The sequence below is a fragment of the Pan troglodytes genome, chromosome 3 (assembly GCF_028858775.2).
Source record: "Pan troglodytes isolate AG18354 chromosome 3, NHGRI_mPanTro3-v2.0_pri, whole genome shotgun sequence".
NCBI lineage: Eukaryota > Metazoa > Chordata > Mammalia > Primates > Hominidae > Pan > Pan troglodytes.
Genome location: NC_072401.2, coordinates 101,093,487 through 101,116,637, shown reverse-complemented (window position 1 = coordinate 101,116,637; position 23,151 = coordinate 101,093,487). Strand labels below are relative to the sequence as shown.

Here is a 23,151-nt window from a genome sequence, read left to right as displayed (position 1 = left end):
TCTAGAAGGAATAATTTTCCATTATCCAGCAAAATCTGAAACACCAAAACTTCCACAACTCCCTTGAGAGAAAGCTAGATGAAAACCACTATCTGGGACAACAAGTCAGGTACTAAGAGGAAAAAGAAGGGCAATGGGAGTGAGGAAAGGGAGGGCAGATGCCTAACAGACCATTCAGAGAGGAGAAGGAGAGGGAGGGAGATCAGAGAGGAGTGACTCCTTGATATACAACCTGATGCAAGGGGGAAAGTAGCAAACATTTTTGCATCACCTCTGGCCTCTGTGTGCAGGCTTGAGTGGCTGTTAGTAAGGTTTTATTTCTGGTGGTGAATTGTTTCTTCCTGTCCTTCCAAGTTTTAATGGCATAGCTAAGGGGTTGCATCTACAATGTGTATGGCATGAGTCTACAATAACGTGCTCTTCTTTGCACAAGAAGATAGTGCTACTTATTCATCCTCACGGTACATGCTGTTTTTCTATTCACAGGGATAGTTTTATACTAATCCTGCCACTCCGTTTCCTTGGACTCCATGGTGACCAACTGTTCCTGTGTGCAGGCAGCTGGTTGAGGCTGTGAAACAGCTAACTGGCCAGCAGTGGGCATGACCCTGTGACCTCCACCAAATAGACTGAATGCTCAATCATCAACTTAGCGTGAGCTCCAGTCACTCAGAGCTGGGTTCTAATCAAGGCTCCAGCACTTATGATTATGAAAAGTCATTCAGGGCACATGTCTTCACTCAGCCTCCAATTCTTATCTATAAATGGGAATAATAGTTGTTCTTTCATGGTATGTTTGAGAGGAGTAATGAGCAAAAATATGTAAAGCATTTACCCCAATAGACAAATAAATAACACTCTTTGGCACCCTCAGGAAAAAAGATAATACGGTGCCTCTCCTTCAGATGTAATTCTTTTGCATGCCTACCTTGGCCAGGAGGAGAAACAGCTGGCCACCCTCTGAGTATTAAGCTGTGGCCCACAGAAGAGACTCCTTTCCATCAGTGTGTGTGAATAGCTGTGCAAGTGTCTATGGAAAGCCTGACACAAAATTTCAGGTAGTCAGAGAATATCCCTCACCCACCACAGCCCAGAAAATCCTGAGAAGGTCTGTGTTTGGTAAATCCTTTTTCTGACTCCTTATTTGAGTCTGAGTTTGACTCTCTCTTCATTTCTGGTCTAGTGGTACACCTTTGATAAACTGTTCTTCCTTTTGAATAACATATTTATTTATCTTATTATGCCACTGTCAGAAACCCTAAATATAGCCGTGTCCTTTTACCAACTGGTGGATAGTCTGGCCTTCATTCTTTTACATACCATCATCTCCAACACTTTCAGGGAATGCTAAGAAACTTTCTCTGCAGAGATAAAAATAATGATACTGAGTCATTGCCTTTGTTACTCTTTGAATTCCCATATAAAGTTATCAACTAAGTGTACCTAGCCTGGTCTAGCAAGTATGCCTGCTTAATATGGTTTAATGCTGGTGACATTAGTCACTGTTAATTGCTCAAGAGTTGAGATCAGGTAGGCAATCACTGAGTTCATCTGTTAAAAAAATGACTGTAGTCATATTAAGGAATAAAAGGCTCCATGGCTACCCAATGACTGCAAGTTATTTCAACAAAACTGACAACATCCATTTTCATAGTAACATATACTACTCCAGAACTCTGAAAATGCCAGAGGGAAAGCAGTTTGGGGTTCTTAATTGTTTTACTTTAGCCTTTATCGTTTTTCTATTTATCAGTTGTTTTTTGCTTTTAATAGAGTCTGTTCTATTCAAAATTTTCAGCTCACATGGTTTTTAAAGATAATTTGTGGTTTGAATTAAACCCGACTGGAAATTGACTTCATTTGAAAAAGATTTCTCTTCAAATTTTTTCCTACACTGGCATTCATTTAGCTAGAAAGCAGTAAAGGAGCCACACAGATACTTTGGAGGTAAGTACTACTGTCAGAATGATGCTCTCTCTTTGCCTCTTGGGGAGTTTTAACTAGGGCTGTGCTCTGTGGAGGAAGCAAGATGCTGCAGGTAGATTTTCAGAACTTTGGGTATTAAGCAATTATGTTTTAACCTACACTTAGGGCATATGACCTTCCAATTTTGTAGTGTGCCAACTGCAGAGAGAAACTCAGCTGAAATCTGTTGTCATGACAGACAAGGCCATATGAAAAGTGCTGGAAAATTCCTCCTTAGACTATAATTGCCTTGATGGGCAGAAACTCTGCCTTCTATTCCACTATGGAGTATGTATGCACCACAGTGCTCACAGCTGTGTTCATGGTTTATCGTCCAAGACATGGTTAGCCTCAAAGCAAAATTTAAATGGGACATTGAAAATACTCAGCTTGCCTGAAGGAGCCAACTATATGTTATTTCATTTTATTTCTAGGATTATGATCCTTAATCCCTGAGTACATAATGTGTACACAGTTTTGTTATATGAAAAACCAGAAAAAACAAACAAGTTATGTGGTATATGTGTGGTCATGCAGATGAAATGAAATTGCCTAGTGGATAAGTGGCTTCCTTCTAATTGTGAATCCGGGTGCCCTGTAGAGTATTTGAGCATGGAAGTCAGCAACACTGTGTAGCATAATGGTAAAGGTCCAAGCTCTGAAGCCAGACTGCCTGGGTTTGAAGTCTGTCACATAATTTCTTAACATCATTCTGCCTCAGCTTTTCCATCTATAAGGAATTAGAACAATGATTACACCTAACTCATCAAGTTGTTATGGGGATCAAATAAATTAATACACACACATTTAAAAATGTTTCAAGTAGTTCTTGGCACATAGTAAATGCTATGTAAGTCTTAGCTGTGAATATTGTAATTACTATCATTAAGAATCTAAGAGCTGGGCATTGTGGCTCACGCCTGTAATCCCAGCACTTTGGGAGGCCGAGACAGGTGGATCATCTGAGGTCAAAAGTTCGAGACCAGCCTGGCCAATATGGTGAAACCCCATCTCTACTAAAAACACAAAAATTAGCTGGGCGTGGTGGGGTGCTCCTGTGGTCCCAGCTGCTAAGGAGGCTGAGGCACGAGAATTGCTTGAACCCGAGAGGCAGAGGTTGCATTGAGGCAAGATCATGCCACTGAACACCAGCCTAGGCAATAGAGTAAGTCTCTGTCTCAAAAGAAAAAAAAAAAAAAAAAAACTAAGATAAAAAAAAACATGGTTCTCTATAATCAAAGAGTTGATTGCACATTTAGCAAGTTCTCTCGCTCTTTACTCTTTCATTCTCTTCCTTTCTTTGTTTCTTTCCTTTTCCTTTCCTCTTTTACTCTCTTCACCTAGATCTCTGGCTTTATGTCTATATTCTGATTCTTGGTATTTTTAGTCTTGCCTTAAGTCATACTTTTAATGGCAGTGGTGTGGGCAGAAAGGAGTTGAGAGGATAACGGCAGACCTGTGTTGTCCACAGCCCAAGTATGAGAAGGTAGATGCTTCAGTTGTTAGGGGCTCCCACTCCATACCTACCCACATGCCTATTCGGAGGAAAGAACATTTTTCTGTGTGGAGGTGGCATTCATGTTGAAAGGGGATGGTTGATGGTGTTATTTTTGTTCCCTGCAAATGTGGTTGTTTAAAATAGTGCTTTATTCAATCGGCATAAGTGACACATAGACTATGTATAGTGGTGGAACTGGGCCTGGCAGGTGACAAGGGTCAGATCTCACCAAAATCAAGCATCATGGTTCTCCACCGATAGTACCCAAGGAATCAGCTCTGAGGATGGCCAGCACAGACCCCCATCTTAAGTTGACTGGCAAATTTGCTTGCACAACTACCAAATTGTCTGAAATGGAGGTACCTCAGAGCCAGTGAACGGGGATTTTGGCTTCGTTTCCATGGGGCATGCCAGTGGGTCACATTTCCTCTCTGAATCTCCCTCCAAGCCGCACTGTACTCTTGAAGGGTAAGTGTATTTGTTATTCTTTTGCTTTTTGACTCAGTGCCCTGCAGGCCTGGAATTCAGCCAGCGTAACCGAATCATGAGGCTGCAGCTCAGGCTATATTTAATTGGAGGTTTGTTGTCTTGCCATGGTTCTACAAGTTTAGGGATCTTTTTTGAGATTGATTAAGGCACTGTAGGGATTTGAAGTAGTGTCAATTTTGGCTCCATGTGCCCTTTTTAGTGACCATAATGAAAAGTTTGCTTAAAGTGTTAAGTTTAGGTCTTTGAAAATTGCCCTTTTATACTTTGAGTCACCACAGTAAGGATTCTAGGAGAGATTCTTCTATTTTGAACCAAACAGGTCGTGTTTCATAGAGTGTAACTTTGGGGAAAGAGGGATGGAATATTCTATTCCTGTGAAAAGTTTTACTACCAAAATTCATCTGATTTGGCTCTCCAAAGAAAAAGAAATGCATAGATTTTGAGGCAAATATAAGGCTACCATATGTACCAGGGAGACTTTGAAATATTTCCAGAGTGTCCTTAATTCATGCGAAATGTGTGAAAAATTTGAATTTTATTTAAGAACAAGTGGGGGGAACCATTTAATCAAAAACTTGAGAGTGAAAGATGGCTGTGAGGAAAGAATAATTTCATACTTGCTAGACATCGCTATAATAGATTACATAGAACATTTGGCTGATTTGAATTAGAATCCACATGCCTCCTCCACCCCCAACCTTCTCTTTTCATCTCATTAGAGCCTCTTCTTTCTACCCTCAAGTGTGGTTTCGATATGACTACGGAATGGACACTAAAAATATTTCTGGAATGACGTGACCCTCTCTCACCCCATCCAGGAAAGGGACAAGGCTTCACAAGAAACAGCACATGCTTTCCTTTCATTTCTGGAAGTCCCGGGGTCAACCTACAGATGCTGCTTCTTCCGTGGCCGATGGCATTCAGACTCCTCGCTGCTGCCGACGGTGCCAGGCAAACAACTGGACAGGACAGCTCAGCTACAGAACACTGGCCACAGTCTCGGCCAGAGCAGCAGCCCCCCAGCCACAGACCACCTCCACCGCCTCATCCAGGAGCCTTCCCACCTCCCTCAGGCTTGCTGCGGCCCCGCCACAGGGGCTGAAGAACTGGGAGGTGGTGGCAGCAGTGACAGCAGTGCCTACAGCCTTGGGGCCAGTCCAGATACGTGGGACCCTGCTTCGGGCAACTCTGCAGCCCCTCCGGGGCCAGAGACGGACCCAAGACTTCCCCAGCGATCACCATTGTCTCTTCCTGTCGCTGAAACCTGGGCAAGGGCTCATAATGGAAGCTGCCCCTCCTGAGCTGAATTCGAAAGCAAGACAGGCGGAGGTGGGGGACGGGGTGAGCAGTGCTCAAGACAGCCAGGAGCTCAAGCAGCAGCTGTGGCCACTTCCCAAGCCTTCAGCCTCCTCCCAGCGAGAGGCGAAATATGTGGACATGTGTGCTTCAGCTGAAGTCCAGAGGGAGAGTCCCCGGACCATGAAACTTACCCTGGGGCACTGCCCTGGGGGTCAGAGGGCCTCTAGGAGCCCAAAGCAGAAAGCCCAAGATGAACCCAGCAGCAAGACTCCAAGCCCCAAGAACAATCCTGCCTCCTCCCCACTCTCTAGATCCCAGCACTCTGCCTCTGAAGAGGGTGGCAACTTCTCATCTTCCTCATCCTCCTCCCCGATGAACAAAGCAGAAGAGGATGGCCTTTCCAAAATGGAGGACTCCACCACATCCACAGGCGCTCTGGCCACCTCCTCTTCATCCTTAGGCTTCGAGAGTGAGAGTGGTGAAAGTGAAGGTTGCCAGGCCGTGGGAGGAGAAGGAGAGAAAATATCAGGAGGAGGGGGAGGAGGAAAAGGAGGAGGGGGAGGAGGGGCAGGAGATGGAACAGAGTGCAGGGACATTATTGCCAAGTCCCAGGGCAGCAGGGACCCCCCCAAAGTCGAAGAGGCTCACTACATCACCACCCATGAGATCCAGCTGAGTGAGGTGGAACAAGACATGGATTTCGACGTGGGACTGGCCTCCCGCTGGGATTTCGAGGACAACAACGTGATCTACTCGTTCGTGGATTATGCTTCCTTTGGTGGCAGCGACGAGACCCCAGGGGACATCACCAGTCTGACCGAAGAGGACGACGACAACAGCTGCTACCTCAGCACCACTCCCAGCACCACCACCACCCGGACGCCCAGCCCTACAAGCAGCGACCTAGCCCGCCCCAATGCAGGCCACAGTGGCCGCGACACCAGCAGCACCGAAGTGGGCAGTGGCCCCTCTGACAGTGGCCCCACTCCCCCACCCACTGGGCCTGGCACTGCCCCCCTGACTGAGCCCTTGCCTGAGACCCCGGAGGCAGCTTCAGGGGCAGCAGCCGCCGCCGCAAGCAGCTGTGGGAGTGCAGCAAGCCAGATCCTCCTATCAATCAAACCGGCTTCCCGGGCTATAAATGAGCCTAGCAACGTGCGTGCAAAGCAAAACATTATTTATGCTGCCAAGCATGAAGGCGACATGAGCCTCCGCGTCTCTACAGCTGCTGAACACAATTCAAGTTCGCTGAAGCAAAACCCGGCTGCAGCAGTGGCTCAGGACCATGCAAAGAAATTCATTGCTGTACCTGCTCGCCTGCAAACCAGGTGCGGGGCCATCCGGGCGAAGGAGCTGGTGGACTACTCCAGCGGAGCCTCCAGTGCCGTGAGCGAACTGGACGATGCGGACAAAGAGGTGCGTAACCTGACCTCCCGGGCCTTCCGGAGCCTGGCTTACCCCTACTTTGAGGCTCTGAACATCAGCTCCCGGGAGTCCTCCACCACGCTCTCCGAAGTGGGCTTTGGGCGCTGGTCAACTTTCCTGGACTTAAAATGTGGGGGTGTTGGGGCCAGGGTGGAGCAGAGCCTCCTCAGGAGCAGCGCGGCCTCTGTGGCTGCAGGTCTGAGGAAGGGCAGTGGGGCCCGGGCCACTGCCGACCAGCTCTACATCCAGTCCAAGAAGTCTCAGACCAAGGCCTTGGAGTTCGTGGTCAGCAAAGTCGAGGGGGAAATCAAACATGTGGAGACGCCCCTGTGTTTCCAGAAGCAGGTCCAGACGGGCTCCCGCGTCGTCACCCTTTTGGAGCCCCTGAATGTACGCAGTGAGAGCAAAGCCAGCTCGGCCCCTGGGCCCGGCAGGGCCACCAAAGGCCCCGGCAAGGGTCCCGGGTCGGCATACACGGACGACGGCTCCGAGACCTCCGAGGGCAGCAAGCCCACCTCCCGCGCCGATGGCCCCCAGAAGTCCAAGTTCGCCTCCAGTCTGCTCAAAAATGTCATTTCCAAGAAGATGCAGCGGGAACACGAGTTCAAAATGGAGAGGGGAGAAGTCACGGATACATCCCAGCACCTCTCAGGCACCTCCAAGGAGACGGAGGGCGCCCGCGGGAGCGAGAGACAGCGAGAGAGGGGCCTGCAGAGGCAGAGCTCTCGTCACTCCGAGGCCGGCTCCGAGTACACAGTGGTCAGCATGTCCGACGCGGGCGGGGAGGGGTCCGTGGCGGGCTCCAAATCCCCAGTCTTCAAAGCCAGTACTCCTCGCGAGCGCAACGCAGGCCCTGTCCGGAATTTCGCCGATGGACACACGGAAGTGTGTGAAATTAAAAAGAGTGCCTCAGAGACCGTCAAGGGCATCTTCCTCCGTAGTCAGAACAGTGCGTTCCGGTCATGGAAGGAGAAAGAGGCCGAGAAGAGGGAGGAACAAGCCCCCATAGGGAAGCTGAAGCTGCCCAAAGGAGGCGACTGGCGGGCTGATCTCGGGGAGATTTCTGCCAGCAAGAACACCATCATGTCTCGCCTCTTTGTCCCCAACATCCAGCAGACACCCAAGGACAAGCAGCCGAGGAAGCAGGCCACCAAGTACCCTGCTGCTCAGGCCACCTCCACAGCGGTGATCAGACCCAAGGCTCCCGAAATCAAGATCCGGCTGGGGAGTGTGCAGCAGCCGAGCTCAGACTTCAACATTGCCAAGTTGCTCACGCCCAAGCTGGCCGGTGGCAGCGCCTCTAACCTGTTCAAGACCATCGAGGACAACAGCAGGGCACAGCAAAAACTCTTCCGCGGGGACAACCTAGAAAAAGTGCCCCATTTCCAGGTGAGAGACATCAGAGACAAGTCCAAGGCTCAAGGCCCCCTCCACCAGGTGAGAGATGTCAGGAAACTAATTAAAGGGTCAGGGGATAGTAGTGACAAGGGCAGTGTTACCCCAGAGCAGGGGCTGACTGGACCCAAACCCAGGCAGCTGTCTGCAGCAGCTGGCGGATCTGGATCCCTGTCCCCCATGGTGATTACATGCCAGGCTGTAGTGAACCAGAGGGAAGACAGCATGGACCGAGAGCCCAGGGAAAGCATGGGCAAAGGGGGCGGCAGCAGAGTCTTGAATTCTTCCTCCCCAGAAGGGACAGTCTTGGTTCACAGGGCATCTGGCAGGCTGCCTGTGGCTACCATTGCCCCCAATAAGCCCGAGCAGGGCTCATACCTGCCTGTGCTCAAGATTGTCTCCAAGGCTTCCACCCAGAAGACCCCAGAGAAGCTCAAGGAGGAGGAGGTCAAGGAGGAAGGGAAAGCCACGAAGCCAGCCCGGAATGCCCTGGAGAAGCTGACTGCTGCCGTGAGGTCCATGGAAGAGCTGTACAGCTTCAACAGGAACGAGTGGAAGCGCAAAAGCGACCCCTTGCCTATGATGATGGACAGCCACGTGCTGTCGCTCATTGCCAGTGAGGAGAGGGAAGGGGTAGTGGTTGCTGATGGAGACCACGACAAGCTGTCCAAACGGCTGGGTGAGGTGGAAGAGCGGGGCACAGGAAACAAAGCTGGTGTGGTCCTGCGAGGGGCCCCCATAGAACGTCTGCAGCGGAGAAACTCCAACCCCAGCGCTGAGAGTGTGTCTGCCAGGGCAGCGGCCTTTGAGAACCTGGCCAGGGAAAGACCCCGATCTCTCTATATTCCCCCAGTCCACAAGGATGTAGAGAGAACCCAACCCCTGCAGCCCCTCCCACCACTCCCCAGCAACCGGAACATGTTCACAGTGAGTGCCAGCAGCATCCAGAAAACTGGGGGTGTCGCTGGCAAGTTCCCACAAGGGCCTTCTCCGGAGAGTCCTTCAGCAGCTAAGGGCATCAAGTCGCAGGGACTCCGGTCCCTCAAGATCTCTCCAGCCACCCGGGCACCTCCTGATGAGGTGACCAACAGGAAAAGTGGCAGCAATTTGGAGAAGAGCAACAGTGACTGTGAGAATTACCTGACCATCCCTCTTAAAGGAAGCTCTGCTGCAGGGGAGCTTCTTAGCAGGCCTGGGGCTTCCAGGGAGGGGCCCCCCAACTCCTCAGCTGCCACTCTGTGTAGTTTACCCCCGCTGAGTGCCCGCAGTCAGGTCCCCAGTAGCTCCAAAGGCTCTCAGGTTAGTGGAACCAGCCGACCAGCTTGGCGTACCAAACCTGACAACGCCAGGGAGACAGTAGCTGCCCCCCCAGGGCCACAGAGCCCCGAGCATCCCCCCACCACCATCTACCACCAGCCGCCGCTGCCCTTCACCCTACAGGGGGCCCAGCCTCAGGTCCTCTGCTTCTCCCCACCCAGCATGCCTGCCCCAGCACCTGCAGCCTCAGCTCCCGTCCCCACAGACCCCTTCCAGCAGGCACAGCCTCAACAGACCCAGCGTAAGATGCTCCTGGATGTGACAACAGGCCAGTACTATCTGGTGGACACACCAGTACAGCCCATGACCCGGAGACTGTTTGACCCTGAGACAGGGCAGTATGTGGATGTGCCCATGACCTCCCAGCAGCAGGCTGTGGCTCCCATGTCCATCTCTGTGCCTCCCTTGGCCCTGAGTCCTGGGGCTTATGGACCCACCTACATGATTTACCCTGGGTTTCTGCCTACCGTGCTGCCCACCAATGCTCTGCAGCCCACACCAATTTCTCGCGCTCCAAGAGGCAGTGAGCTCTCCCCAATGGTGGCAGAACCTTCCAGCAAAGAGGCAGCTGCAACGTTCACCGAGGCCCCATACTTCATGGCTTCTGGTCAGTCTCCGGCCTCCTCAACCTCCTCAGCCCCAGCAGCCACATCCCAGCTCCTAGGGGCCAAGGCCTTTGCCCAGCTGCATGGCAAGCCTGTCATCAGCATTACTTCGCAGCCCCTGGGGCCACGGATCATTGCTCCCCCTTCCTTTGATGGCACCACCATGAGCTTTGTGGTAGAACACAGATGATGAGCAGCCACCAGGAAGTGGAATGAAAAACTGCTGGTAAGTGAATTTCACTTTGATAATCAGGTTTAAGAGAGTAAGAACAATATTTTTTTGTTTGTGTTTGAAGTGAGAGATTTACAATAAAGGAGGCTGTCTCTAGAAATGGATGTTTTGAGAGAATAGAACAAAACTGCATCCAATTTACAAAGGGGATAATTTTGCCAGGATTCCCCCTCTCTCTAGGCTTCAGTCCCCAAGGTCGGCCTTTGCCCTTTGACCTTTTCAGATTGCCTGAGTGTTTTTTCCCACCTGAGAGTAGAAGGGAAGTGAACCTTGGGTCTGTTCCTTCAGTCTGTGGTGAACGTTGTCAGGGCAAAGAAATGAAAACCCAGCTTGGATTTTGTGGAGTGAGCCTTACTCTGTTCATGACAGTCCCAGGGACAGGAGGCACTGAACATCCCAGGAGGTCATTGGAAACCCCTTCAATCTGTTTGCTCCCCAGAAGTATGGAGAAGCAAAGACAGATGTTTTCTTGTAGGAACATTTTCTAAAATCTGCAGAAAAGCTTCTTTCTCCTCTGTATCTTCCTTTTGAAATTGCTTATACAAAGCGACTGTATTTTTTAAGCTCTTGTTTTTCAGTTTTCAGATAATCAGAACATGTTCTCAGGATGAGTTCAAGGTCTCTGATGTGTCTTACACACACACACACACACACACACACACACTTTGTTCTCTATGGGGGAGGGAGGATTCTGGAGCTGCAGTTACTACTTGCTTGAATGGACTTTCTGTGTTTAATCCAGTCCTGTCCAGACTGAACACATTATGCTTTGCTGCTAATCCCCACAAGACTGTTATTTTCATGTCTGCATTCTTTCTTCAGAAAAGAATCAACTTCCACACCTACCCCTAGGTAAAGGAAATCAGGGTAAATAGATTCCTGACAACTAAGTTAATCCAAATGTCCAAACAGGAATCCCTGGAAATACAGTACATGGAACTTGATAGGAAGACTGAGCTTTACTTGTTCAAACCGGGACACTTCAGGTCAAACACATGACAGGGCAAAGACACCTTCAGATAGGAGCGTAAAGGTGTCAGAACTGTGTGGGGACAAACTTGCCCCTTACACTCCTGTTCTCTTCAGATTGGGAAAGGGTGATATTATAAAAGCTTCTAGGACTTTCAGTCTTTGGTAAGATCATATTCTGAACCAAAAAAAAAAAAAAAAAAGAAAAAAAAAGAGATGGAAAGAAGAGAAATCCTATTTATGCTTCTATAATAAAAAATATGTTATTTCTCTCTTCTCTGTTATAACTGAAAAGGAACAGGAATATTGTTGCTTTGTGCAATGAAAGAGCCTTCATTCGGGAGTTAGCATCACTGGATTTTGGAGTCACACAGCTTCTCACCAGCTGTGTGATGTTGGGCCTGACAAACTTTTTAGCATTCATGTGTCATCTCTAGTAGGGACAATAAATAATATCTAACCCTAAACATGTGTCTAAATATCAGATGATATAACAATGTATTGCAAGCTAAAAATTTTGTTCAAATTAAGAGATTGTTACTGAATATTATTACACTTATTGGACTGTAAGACAATATTAGACACTTTAAAAAACCCTTAAATCTTTCTCTAAGAATTCACTTGAAAGCACAAGCCTCATTTTAGCTGCAATCTAGAAATACATTATTTAAATTCTTCTTCTGGGATAGTCTGCAACAGACACTGTGTGATGATAACAGATGAAGAGGGGAGGGAGAAAATTAAAGACAAATAAGTCATCTTTTGTTTAGTGTAGAAAATTAAAAAAAAATTCAATATGCATGGGTAGGAGACTCAGAATTAGAGAATTAGTTTCGCAGAAGGAAAAGAGTAGCCTATAGGCAAAAGTGTTTTAATCGCTTAGACAGGTGGTGTGTTTACCTAGGGCTATTTTGGACCAACTAATGCTATGAGGCCTTTGTGCAAGCTGTGGAGGTGCAGAAGCAAGGGGAAGGGAGGACAGGGAAGAGAGAAGGGAGGATCGGGCACACACTTGCACAGTATCCTCTTAAGCAGCTGCCTTTGGCCTTTCCCCTGTCTGTTGAGTCTAGAGAGATTAGACTTGGAGTTTTTTCCAGTAGACACAGATATACATTAGAGTTTTTAGCGTTTGGGACTTGAATAGTGATATTTGAAAATTTTTTCCTTTTTGAAAGCACGACCTTTATTTTAGTAAATAAAGCCCTAAAGATAGACAGAAAGGCCAAATCTGGCTGGCAACTAAAGATTAGCTTTTTGTATGCAGGTAAAAGTTGACTTAGCCAAATTGAAATAATGAATTAAAAATTTTTCAAAACTCACCTTTGTGAACATTCAATACCACCCTCCAAAGAAAAGCCAGATGGATTTTTTTTAAGTGTGTAATTCTTTTCCTTGTGTAAAAAAGTTGTAAGTACCGTTCAGATATTTCAAGATGGTCAGTGTGAGAAATCTTGAAAGGGATTTCAGGTCAAAATTTCCCTTAAAAACCAGACTTATTGCAGATATTTGTTTTGAGGTAGGGTAGGTTTATGTCCCCTTTTCAAATGAGAATTTGTGTAAATGATTTTATCTGACCACAGTATTTCACAGAGAAGAAAACTGGGACTTAGAAAGAAATGGTTTTACTGAGGTCCCCAGAGAATGAGAGAACCAGGACCTTTAGAACCAGCTCTTAACTCCTGGGCCACACCTTGCTCCCTGCAGACCACTCTGTGTTCCTTGGTGTGATGCATGGAGCAAAAAAGGGACAGTAAAGGAGGTGGTAATGAGCTCTGAACTGGCAGCAAGGACACCTGGGATCTGCTCTGTGGTGGCATTTGGCCATTAACCATCTGTGTTTCCATTTGCCTCTCTGGACATTTGTAAAATGAATGTTTCAACAAAATGCACTAATTCAACAAGCATGAATTACATGCCTACATTCTACGAGCCACTGTGTACTCCCTGTTGGGGCCGTAAACCCACATACGGATAACACAAATTAGGGGCCTACAATCCAGCAGGAGTGTAGACTTGTACACACAAAACTGCAAAACAAGTGTTCAAGAACTGTCATAACCTTTAAGATTCATTCCAGTTCAAATAATAAGTATTTCATCATCTATTTTTAGCACCACATTGCAATAGGGAGCTTCACTTTTGTTCCTTCCCGTATATATTTGGACATAAACAGCTGCTGTTATCTTTTTCTGATTATTCTCTTATAAATGTTCCTTTATTAAAAAAAAAAATTATAGGTGGGGTTTTCTCACTTCTCTTCATCCTGTGGTCAATATCCCAGTTATTCTCGGATTTTGCCATGCCACAACCCATCTAAAAAGATAATATTATTCACTTTATTATTATTTAGTACTCTCATCTCACATTGTGATTAAGGCACAAGGCTGTGTACCACCTGGGACCCAACTGCCCAGATGGCTACAGCAGTAATCCAATTGCAACACACCAGTGTACTAGGCACAGCAGTTGCAAAACTTCACCACTTTCTTTTTTGTTGTTGTTAGGCCTTTTTGTCTGCCTATTTTGGTTTTTAATGTTCCCTCTTCACATGATCTTTGACAACTTTTTAGTGAGAATTTTTTTTTAGATTTCTGTTATTTGAGGAACATGGCTATATTTTTCCCTTCCTGACATGCTCTCCTGCCCATCCACTTAGATGCTGTATTTTTGTTTTAAGATTTTAATTGGGACTTGATGCTAAATACCATTTACAAGGGCATAAAGATAAAATAAATATGTAATATTAACAAAAGAAAACTTTCATTGGCACAAGTAGTGGATATCAGCCTAAGAGAATTGCAATTATTTTGTTTCATTTGTATGTTCTTTTTTTTTTTTTTTTTTTTTTTTTTTTTTTTTACTGTAAGCCTTTGTTTCTTCATTTCTCCCTGTGTTTCATGTTGCTCCTGCATTGTTGGTCTTTCTTTTCTATTTAGTCCCTCAGAGTTATTTCTACCCCCTGTATAGGGCCCCATGCATCAGCAACTAAAGTAGCAAGAGCAAGGGCTGGATTCAGGGAGAGCTGTTTTATTATTCTAATGGGTCCCTAGACTGGGTCCTTAGATCATCAAACCCAGTCTCTTTGTATTGAAATTCCAAGAGGAAATTGGCACTCAGAGAGGTTAAGTGACCCTTCCTTAGTCACAGAACTGGGACTCAAAACCTAAATATTCCATGCCAGAGTCTTTTTCTTTTTTAGAGATGGGGTCACTACATTGCCCAGGCTGGAGTTCAGTGGTGCACAGGCGCCTTCTTCTTCTCGTCCATTTCTCCTTTTCCTTTTCTCCCTAAGGCCACTTTTCTTTGATGGAGTTACTTCCTGGTGTCTGTCCCACTAGTCTCTCTTTTTTCCATTGCCATTTGCTTGAGAATTTATTTTCTGTCCTTTGCTTTTTTTTTTTTTTTTTTTTTTGCAACTTGTTCCTTATTGCGGTTTCTCATTTTCCATTCACTTCAACTTGATTTAGTTCAACATTCCACCACCTTGCTTCTTCCCTTCTCCTCACTTTTTTTGTAGTTTTTTTTTTATTATTATTATCATAGATTAGACAGCTTAAAGGGTAGGACTGGGTGAGTCCTCCAGCTCCCTCACCTGAATGTTCTTGAAGCGTTGTACTTGGAGCCCACGCAAGTCATCTGAAGGACAGGAAATTTGCTGCTCCGGTGCATGCAGGCCAGGTAGCTAATCTGCAGGCTATAACCTAGACGTTTTATTTTCACTTCATTCCATAGTTACCTTCATGAATTGATTAGTTTATTTCTATTTTCCCCACTAACTTGGTAGTGACTTCCTCTCCCAATTATTGTAAATAGCTTCTGTTTTATTTTATCTTCTTAATGTATTTGTTTGTTTTTGCCTTTTCTTTTCTCCCTTTCCCTTTAATTGCATTGTGGCTTTCCTCTAGCTTACTATTTTGTACCTTTCTTCACGATTCCATTACCTTTATATTTTCTTTTTTAACTTATCTAAAATTAATAAGAAATTAAAAGTAAAAGCTAGTATGTATTAATCATTTAGTATATACCAAGACTTAACATCATTGAATTATTAACACAGGTAGGTACTATTTTTAATCTCTGTTTGACAAATTAAACATTAACTTATCCCAGATCAACACCTATTGAAATCCAGGCACTTGGAGCTCCGTGGCCCGTGCTCTTATAGATTACCCCCTTGCTCATTTATTTGTCTTATTCTCTGCTCGCTGGTCTCAGTTCTTTGTTGTAAATTGTCCCTCTTCCCTTATTTGTTCTTTGTGTCAGGACTTTCCCACTACCTAACTTCTCCAAAATTTTTCAGCCATTGCATTTTTCCTCTCGGCCACATCAGTACGCTAAAGGGTTAATTATATGAAACATTAAAGTCCTTGTGGATGGTGGAAAAGAACACAGTTGGAATTGACTGGCTGCCCTGCTGCTAATTTTCCAAATTTCTGTTTCATTCAGAGGAAATAGAATCTTCTGGCCATTTTACTGCCGCGGAGGGTGTGTGTGTGTGTGTGTGTGTGTGTGTGTGTGTGTGTATGTGTGTGTGTGTTGTGGCTTGGGGGAAAGGGCAGGGAAAGGGAATAAGGTAAGAAACTGACCCTGAATCTGTCAGTGTTAAGCATATACTAAAACTCTATGTGTGTTTTTCATTTGATTAAAAAACTAGCTGTCCTTAGAACATTATATGCCCCAAAAAGAAACCTGAGACGGCTTAAGGACTCCTAGGAGCTGTGGCTCCCAGAGGTGGGAGAATTTTTGTTTATGTAAAGCAGAAGAATGTGGGCTGTAAAGGTAAGGGTGAAATCTTCTTGGATGCCAGTGGATTAAAGCATTTTAGTTGAAGGGAAGCTGTGTGGCTTTTACTAAATCACAAGTACATGTGCCTTGAAGTCAGGCAACCCCAACTCAGATTCTAATACTGTTACTTACTAGTCTAAGTAACTAGTCTTACTTACTAGTTACAGTGTAGTCCAGGCAAGTGACTTGTTTTCACTGAGCCTCATTTTCCTCATCTGTAAAATGGGGTACATTTCAGGAGAGTAGTGAAGACTGAATTATAAAACCATGACAGAAGACATAGCACATAGTACATTGCTCGTAGTAAGTGTTCAAGCTCCCTTGAAACTAGATCCTCATAAATGCCTCAGAATCCCCTTATCTTCTCAGGGCCCCTCACCAGAGCGGAAAATCAGCCCTTATCAATGCAGACTCCCAGGGTAAGCATCATGGACCTGTGCCCAGGATTGCTCTGTATTTCCCCAAACCGGAGGCAGTGCCCACAGCTCTGCAGTCCTCTTTGAACTAGCTGGCTGATCTCTCAGGGCAGGCCAGTTGGCTGTGTGTCAGGGTACTCTAGTATCCCCCAAGGCCTTCCAGAATGTTATACAACTCTGAGCATAGCTTGCCAGCTGTGTGCGGTGATTTTCCCCTCTCTCTGGGCACAGGCCGGCGTGGAGAAAGGGAATATCTGACCCAGCATCCCTGTTGAACTCTGTCATGTGTTCTGGTCCTAAAACCGTGGGAAGTCATCCAGTTAAACTCCCTGGTGACACAGTGTAGTCATCCCTTCATCTTTACTGACTTCTTCGTGATCCATTCTACTGCAGTAAATATTTGTGAGGCCTCTAACAGGTTAGCTATATTGGTGATTTTTATTACTTTTTCTTTAATAGGAATTGGGAGCAACTTTACTACTTTTCAATTTCAAACCAAATTCCTCTGAAATTAATGTAAGCAGAAGCGATATTCTGTGACTATCCAAAAAGGCAATATCTACACTATCAATCCCTAAATATGATCCTAGCAGATTGTATAACCAGATTTCTCCTTCATTTCTCAGACTATTACCGTCCTATAGTGCAATCTCTCTCGACTGTTTCTTTCTTTTCTCTCTGTCTCCCCTCAATGTCTTCTCACTGCTCAAGGAGTCTTTGCAAATCTTGCCTAGTGATAGGACTCAGTCAGAGTTGTTATCAAATCCTTGTATCCACATTGAAATTATTCTTCTCAGTCCCATATTTTCTTTTCTCCCTCTTGTAATTAAATTTTCTTTTCGTATTGCTGCTTTTTATGTCCTAAGGTAGAAAAACTTACATTTAGCATATGAGAGGTCTCCAAATTCACAATGGTCCCTTTCATCTTGCAGGTCATTCCTCAATATAAAGTACAACACAATAAAATAAACATGGAGTGTATACATATAAGCTTAAAAGTTATTCTTATAGACTTCTTTTTTAAAACACATATTTAAACAGGTTTGTTTCTAGATGACAGAATTAAAATGTCCCTTGCCTTGCTACTCTGAGTGCATATAATTGGCTAGATAGCTGTTATTTGATACTTCTTGGAGGTTATTTTTCACATGAGCTTTCTTAATCCCTAACAAATATTACCTGTAGGCCACTCTATTTCTGTTTTCATAATATTATATTCAAATATCAACTCCCAAATGTTAAAAAAAACTTACTTAGGCAAAGTTCTGGTAGATATACTAGAACTTATATGGAGATAGAGAGAGAAGGCTAACCTTCAGCAAGCTTTTGAACATGTCAATGCTGTTCTAGAATGGATTTAACTAAGTTAGGTTCTAACCAGTACATCTTATTTTGAACAAAATGTACTATGTGAATTTCCACATAATTTAAGTACTGGTCATTTGCTTTACAAGAATTCTCAGCATGGAGTTTACTCATTTAATAAGATTGATAACTAAATTTCAAATATTTCCATTTAGCTTAAATATTTCTGCATGCTAATATTAGAAACATATCTATTATAATATTTTATCTTTGCTATGAATGATTTCAATGAAACGGAACATTTAACTTTAAAGTCATTTTTGAAGAGTTGATTAGATTTGATTCAAATTCCACTTGGGGCAATTTCTTGAAGTTGGCATAATGTTTAGTAAGTTCATAAACACATTTGCCAAGCACATTTTAAAATGTTAACTTCATTATTAGCATTGAAATTAGTCAAACAGTTAAATAAAATGTATTTTAATATTTTTCTTGTTTGTAAAAGTGAAATTTGCTTTTAGAACTAAAAATCTTTTCCTTGACTATGTTTTTTCTTAATTTTTTTATTTTATAGGAGCAAGACAAAAAGATGGACTATTCTTCTTTAATCTGGAATTTGCATTGTAATAGCACTAAGAATTATTTCATCTGAAAAACTTCTTCCACATGTGTTATTCTTAATTTTTGCTTCTTATAAGCTAAGTGTGTAAGTTTCTATATTTTTCTGAACAATCCTCTTAAGGCAGTTTTTATTTTAATTTTATTAAGTTGATTGAATGGTTGCATTTTTTCCCTTTATGACTATTTCTTTTTATACTTCAACACAGGATATAAGCTTTCTATTCACCTCCTTCCCCCCTGTACTTGTGACTAGACAAACAATTCCTTTGTTCCCATTGTTCAGTCAAAACATACCACAGAATGGGATTGATTCTGTTGTAAACCAAGCTAGTAAATGAGTAATTTGGATCACGAATCTCCTTATAGTTTCTTGGAATATATCAAGACTAGCTGGCTGAGTTGTAATACGTATTTAAGTTTTCACTATGATGGTCTGCTCTTTGAATCATATATCAGCCAAACCTACCCATTCTCTTGGTTATGCTCTATATGTTCTTTTATTAGGTTTGGCATGATTTCAAATGTGATTGTGAAAAATGGTGGTTGTAATGTTTGTGCTTTATTTTATTTTTCCCATTTGTACAATGCCACAACACTATTTGTTGCCTTAAAATAGAATGGCTTGAAATACTGGAAAGCCAATGATTGCATCTAAAATTAAGTACTTAGTCTCAGAAAGGTATAAAATATCTATTTTCCTTTAAGAATCCAATTATTTTTGTGGGTGCATAACATTTTTCTTTTCTTCAATAATTCCCTCCATAGTTGCATACTCGTGTCTCTCATGGATTGTTTAGAGTCTAAAGAGTGACCCATTTGGGGCAGTAGAGTAGAATATGGCACTAATTCAGTGGCTCTGATTCACTCCAGCCCTAGCCTCGCTATCCCAATAACAGTAACCTAGAGTTACAGCACTTGCTCCTTATGAGGATGAGGCAGGTTTGAAGAGATGTCAAGAATCCAAATCACAGAATCTTTTATCGACATTTAGTACTGTCTCAGTTGTAACCCAATTCTGAAGGCTATTTGAGTGAGTGTTCACAGGGAGTCTTGAAGACTGGAAGACTTGATTGAACAGATAAATATTTAGCTTGTCATAATAAGTGTATCGATATATACTTGGCAAGTGTTACATTGAAATATTACTTAATTACTTTTTAAAGGAATAATTTGAAGGTTTTCCCAGGATTTTTTTTAAAGAATCTCCTTTTATTTACCAATTTGTTTAAAGATAAAGCATTCTGGTAATTTTTTAAACACCCTAATATTATTTTAAACCTCAGCAATATTTGATTTCTGCTTAAATTTTCTTCATAAGCCACAGAATTTTATGCTACTCATGACAAAAAGTGTGAGTAAAAAACTAGGAGACTGAGTTTTGTATGATTTATATAATCTTTTTACTTTGTAGTTATGCTTCCCATCTCAGACTCTTAAAAAAAACTTAATTTCACTTTCAGGGCCTTCCTTTAAGGGATCTTACTCTGAAAAAAAGTTCTCTTGGGTATAGGGAAAGGTTTGAGGCGGGAATAGTCAGCTCTGATCACAATTCAATTGCTTGTTGTGCTGATGAGCTATGAAATGAAGCTATAGACTTTATGAGACATGAAATATGAAACATAGTCTCTGTGTATAAAAAAGATGCCCTTGTGCCAAATTCAAGAAAAAGATATTTCTTTATCATAGAGGTCTTCTTACCCAGGCACATCAATCAATTCCCCCCAGAACTTAAGTAAGTTTTCTCCACTGGGGAACAAATCTTATGGCATCAGAGCTTCCTCGTTTTCAGGAGAGATTGGCTGGGTATAAGGTAACTTAATATTGACCCAAGAAAGTAGAATCCCTTTCAGAAATCTTACACTTATTTTACTGAAAGCAGCACCAAGAAACCTCCAGTATTTGAATACACCTGGTGAAACCTATATAGGATTTGGGTGGATAGTACCAAAATTGTTAAGACTGGTTTAAAGCGAAATGCGACTTTCAGGAAAAACCAGTGGCCATGTTGAGTAGTGACTGCTCACCAACTCTTCCAAAAGAGAGACAACTCCTTCTCTAGAAAATGTGGTAGAGTTGAGGGCTTGGGACCCCTAATCTATGTATCAGTGTTTCTCACCAGCAGATTTGAGTTTTAAATTCTCACACTGAGGTAAATTAGGACACAAACTAAGGAAAGAAAGAAAAAGCTTTTCATTTGTTTGTTCTATACAAGAGGCTTCACCTTTTAGGAAGTTGCCAAGGACACAGTGATGTCCAAGTGGCTAAAAACGCAACTTTTAAATAATGTTCTATTAATATCATGTCATCTATCAATAATTTTATGGTTCTCTATTTCACCAAATCATACAAAGCTGCTAGGCCATTCACTACCTCCAGTGATAGGGAAAAAATATTTTCACGGGCATGAGGTAAATCTCAATCTTGATTTTTATTGTTTTGTCATTTCTTGAGGTTGCATGAATATTTGAATGAAGTGATATACCCTTCCTTTTATAGCTCAAGGGGAATCAAACAAGAGCCTATGAAGCCTTCTGACCCATAAAACTATTACCCTAATAATGTCCCTTTAGTTACTGAACTTCCCTTTTATTTTTTATTACTATAAAACCATTAGTAAAACATTTCCTAAATAGTGCCTTGAACTTGAATCTAATCAGAATTGCAGAGTCTGGCTTTTATAATATCCTCTTAGGGTTATATGTGTGGCTTAGTTTTCCAGAAGATCCACTTTTTACTTGTTGATAAAATGGTCATATTTGAAATATGTCCCATTTCAATCATTTCTGGAAAACTGAACACATGTGTAACCGTATAAAAATTTAATTCACCAGAATGTATGTTTTTAAAAAGTACTCAATGAAGTTGCCCTCAGGATTAAGTGAAGGCCCAGATATGTAGGTAATGACATAGCAGAGAGGCTCTCTATATGTCCATTTATCAGGGAGTAAATAAGCTAAAGCAAATCATACTTTATATCTTTATAACAAATCTCAACTATTGACATGCATTTCTAATACATCCTTATGTCACTGGAAATATCTGGTGATATAAATTCCTTTTTCTTATTTTCAAATTTGACATTATCATCCTTGCCTCTTAAAAAGATACATTTTAATTGTTTTCATACTTCATAGAAATCAAAGTCTGTGTTTGCTACAAATTGAATGCTCACGTTACCTGAAATAATACTTTGGACTGCAGGACAGGACAGTATTGATTCCTAAGTAGATTGACTATAATCTCATGATAAGTATGTATATGTGCATAGGAAAACAACATTCAATAATAGTCTTTGTGTTTAAAACTATCATGGTATACATTTTCTTATGTGGTGCTTGAGGAGTTTCATTCTACAGTTTACAAGGTGTAGGTTTGCACCCCAAATTCTCAGGGTATGCTATTTCACCCAAATACTTGAAAGAAAAAGGTGCCCTGTATTTTATCAGTACTGTAGAGGGGGAAATTTTTTGTGTAAGTTTGTTTGATAAAACTGCTTATAAAAATCAAATTCACAAAATATGTTAGGCTTTCACATAATTTCTAAGGAGATATATGTAGAAATAAGATATATATTATCAAGAGACTGCTTATATATTCTTAACTAGCTTCTGGGTCCTAAGTAGACCTCACAGGTGCATAAAATTATTAATAAAGCATGTAGCACTTGCTAATTGGTGCCTTAAGCTTGAATCTAATCAGAATTGCAGACTCCGGTCCTCTGGGAAAAAAACATGTCCGTCTGTGGCACGTGTGAGTACTAGGCCCAGGGGAAGAGTCTGAAAATTGAATTCTTTTGTGTGTCCTGTGTCTCAGAAGAGAACTGAATGTTCAGAGCAGCGTTTGTAAGCTATTAACATTCAGTATTTCGTGTTGTAACTAGAACACATTATTAGATTTATTCCTGTTTAATTCATAATGGTGCAGAATAAAACACACACATCTGATTTGATTTCTTTTTCTTTTTTTAAGTTTCATAATTGCTTTTTATGGCTAGTGTTAATGGCAAAAAGTCCTTCCCAGGGCTCCCTGAATAACCTACCATACCTGTATCCATAGCAGGTGATGCTTTTTTTTATCCCCACTTTGAAGACGTGTGTTTCTGTATTTACACATAAATCATACTATTGTATAGTAAAGACAGCAGTGGTTGAAAAGAATGTGAACACTGTAGAAGTTATGTTGGAAAAAAGGAGAGTAAATTGTGTGATTAATGGGGAAGGATATTGGATAATGTTATACCCCGGACTATGAAAAAAGCTGGTGGTAAATGGGAAGAATGTGAAATTTTAAACTGCTCTCAACGTAGGAATCTTGGTGGAAAAGTTCCTACCTGAGGTCTGATATGATTCAATTATAGAATGCAATGAGCTTGGCCAAGGGGACTTTGAATCCAGCCAAGGGAACTTTGAATCTCGACAGCTCTGAGAATCACATTTTCAGTGCATTGAATATGGAGTAAACTATTTAGACAAGGATTCTGTGAGACTAGGCTACTTACCTTTAATTGCCAGCATTTGTAAATGATTGTGCAATCTTGTGTAATGGTCTTTTATTTTGACTGTTTTGGAAAAAAAATGTTTTATTGTTTTTTTTTCCCAGTAAAAATTACTTAAAAGAAAATGTACATTGTTTGTCTTTACTTTAACTCAAAAAACAAGCTATGGATAGTTTTATTTTCTTCTACTTTAAATCCTTCATTTAATTAAAATACTCTATTAGTATTTCACATCCAGGTACTATTAATTTTCTATTGCTGTGGTAACAAATGACCACAAATTTAGTGGCTTAAGACAACACAAATTTATGATCTTACAGCTCTGGAGGTCAGAA

General features: G+C 42.7%; 1 protein-coding gene across 2 annotated transcripts; it reads left to right on the top strand.

The window, feature by feature from the left end:
* Window positions 1-1,613: 1,613 nt before the first annotated feature.
* C4h4orf54 (chromosome 4 C4orf54 homolog) lies at window positions 1,614-22,941 on the top strand. Of its 2 annotated transcripts, none has more exons than XM_009448065.5 (3): window positions 1,614-1,947; window positions 4,771-10,219; window positions 18,275-22,941. In XM_009448065.5, exon 2 carries the CDS (start codon window positions 4,802-4,804, stop codon window positions 10,181-10,183), a length of 5,382 nt encoding a protein of 1,793 aa, XP_009446340.3. In that variant the 5' UTR covers window positions 1,614-1,947; window positions 4,771-4,801; the 3' UTR covers window positions 10,184-10,219; window positions 18,275-22,941. The 2 variants fall into 2 exon arrangements, with proteins under 2 accessions (XP_009446340.3, XP_001148831.3); XM_001148831.7 differs by lacking the exon at window positions 1,614-1,947 and adding an exon at window positions 3,743-3,931.
* The last annotated feature ends 210 nt before the right edge of the window (window positions 22,942-23,151 follow it).

Excerpts from the sequence above, each read along its gene's own strand:
- C4h4orf54 (XM_001148831.7), top strand. The coding sequence starts at position 3,864 with ATGGGGCATGCCAGTGGGTCACATTTCCTCTCTGAATCTCCCTCCAAG. Across the intron at positions 3,932-4,770 it reads CCGCACTGTACTCTTGAAGG|GAAAGGGACAAGGCTTCACA; the intron begins GTAAGTGTATTT and ends CACCCCATCCAG.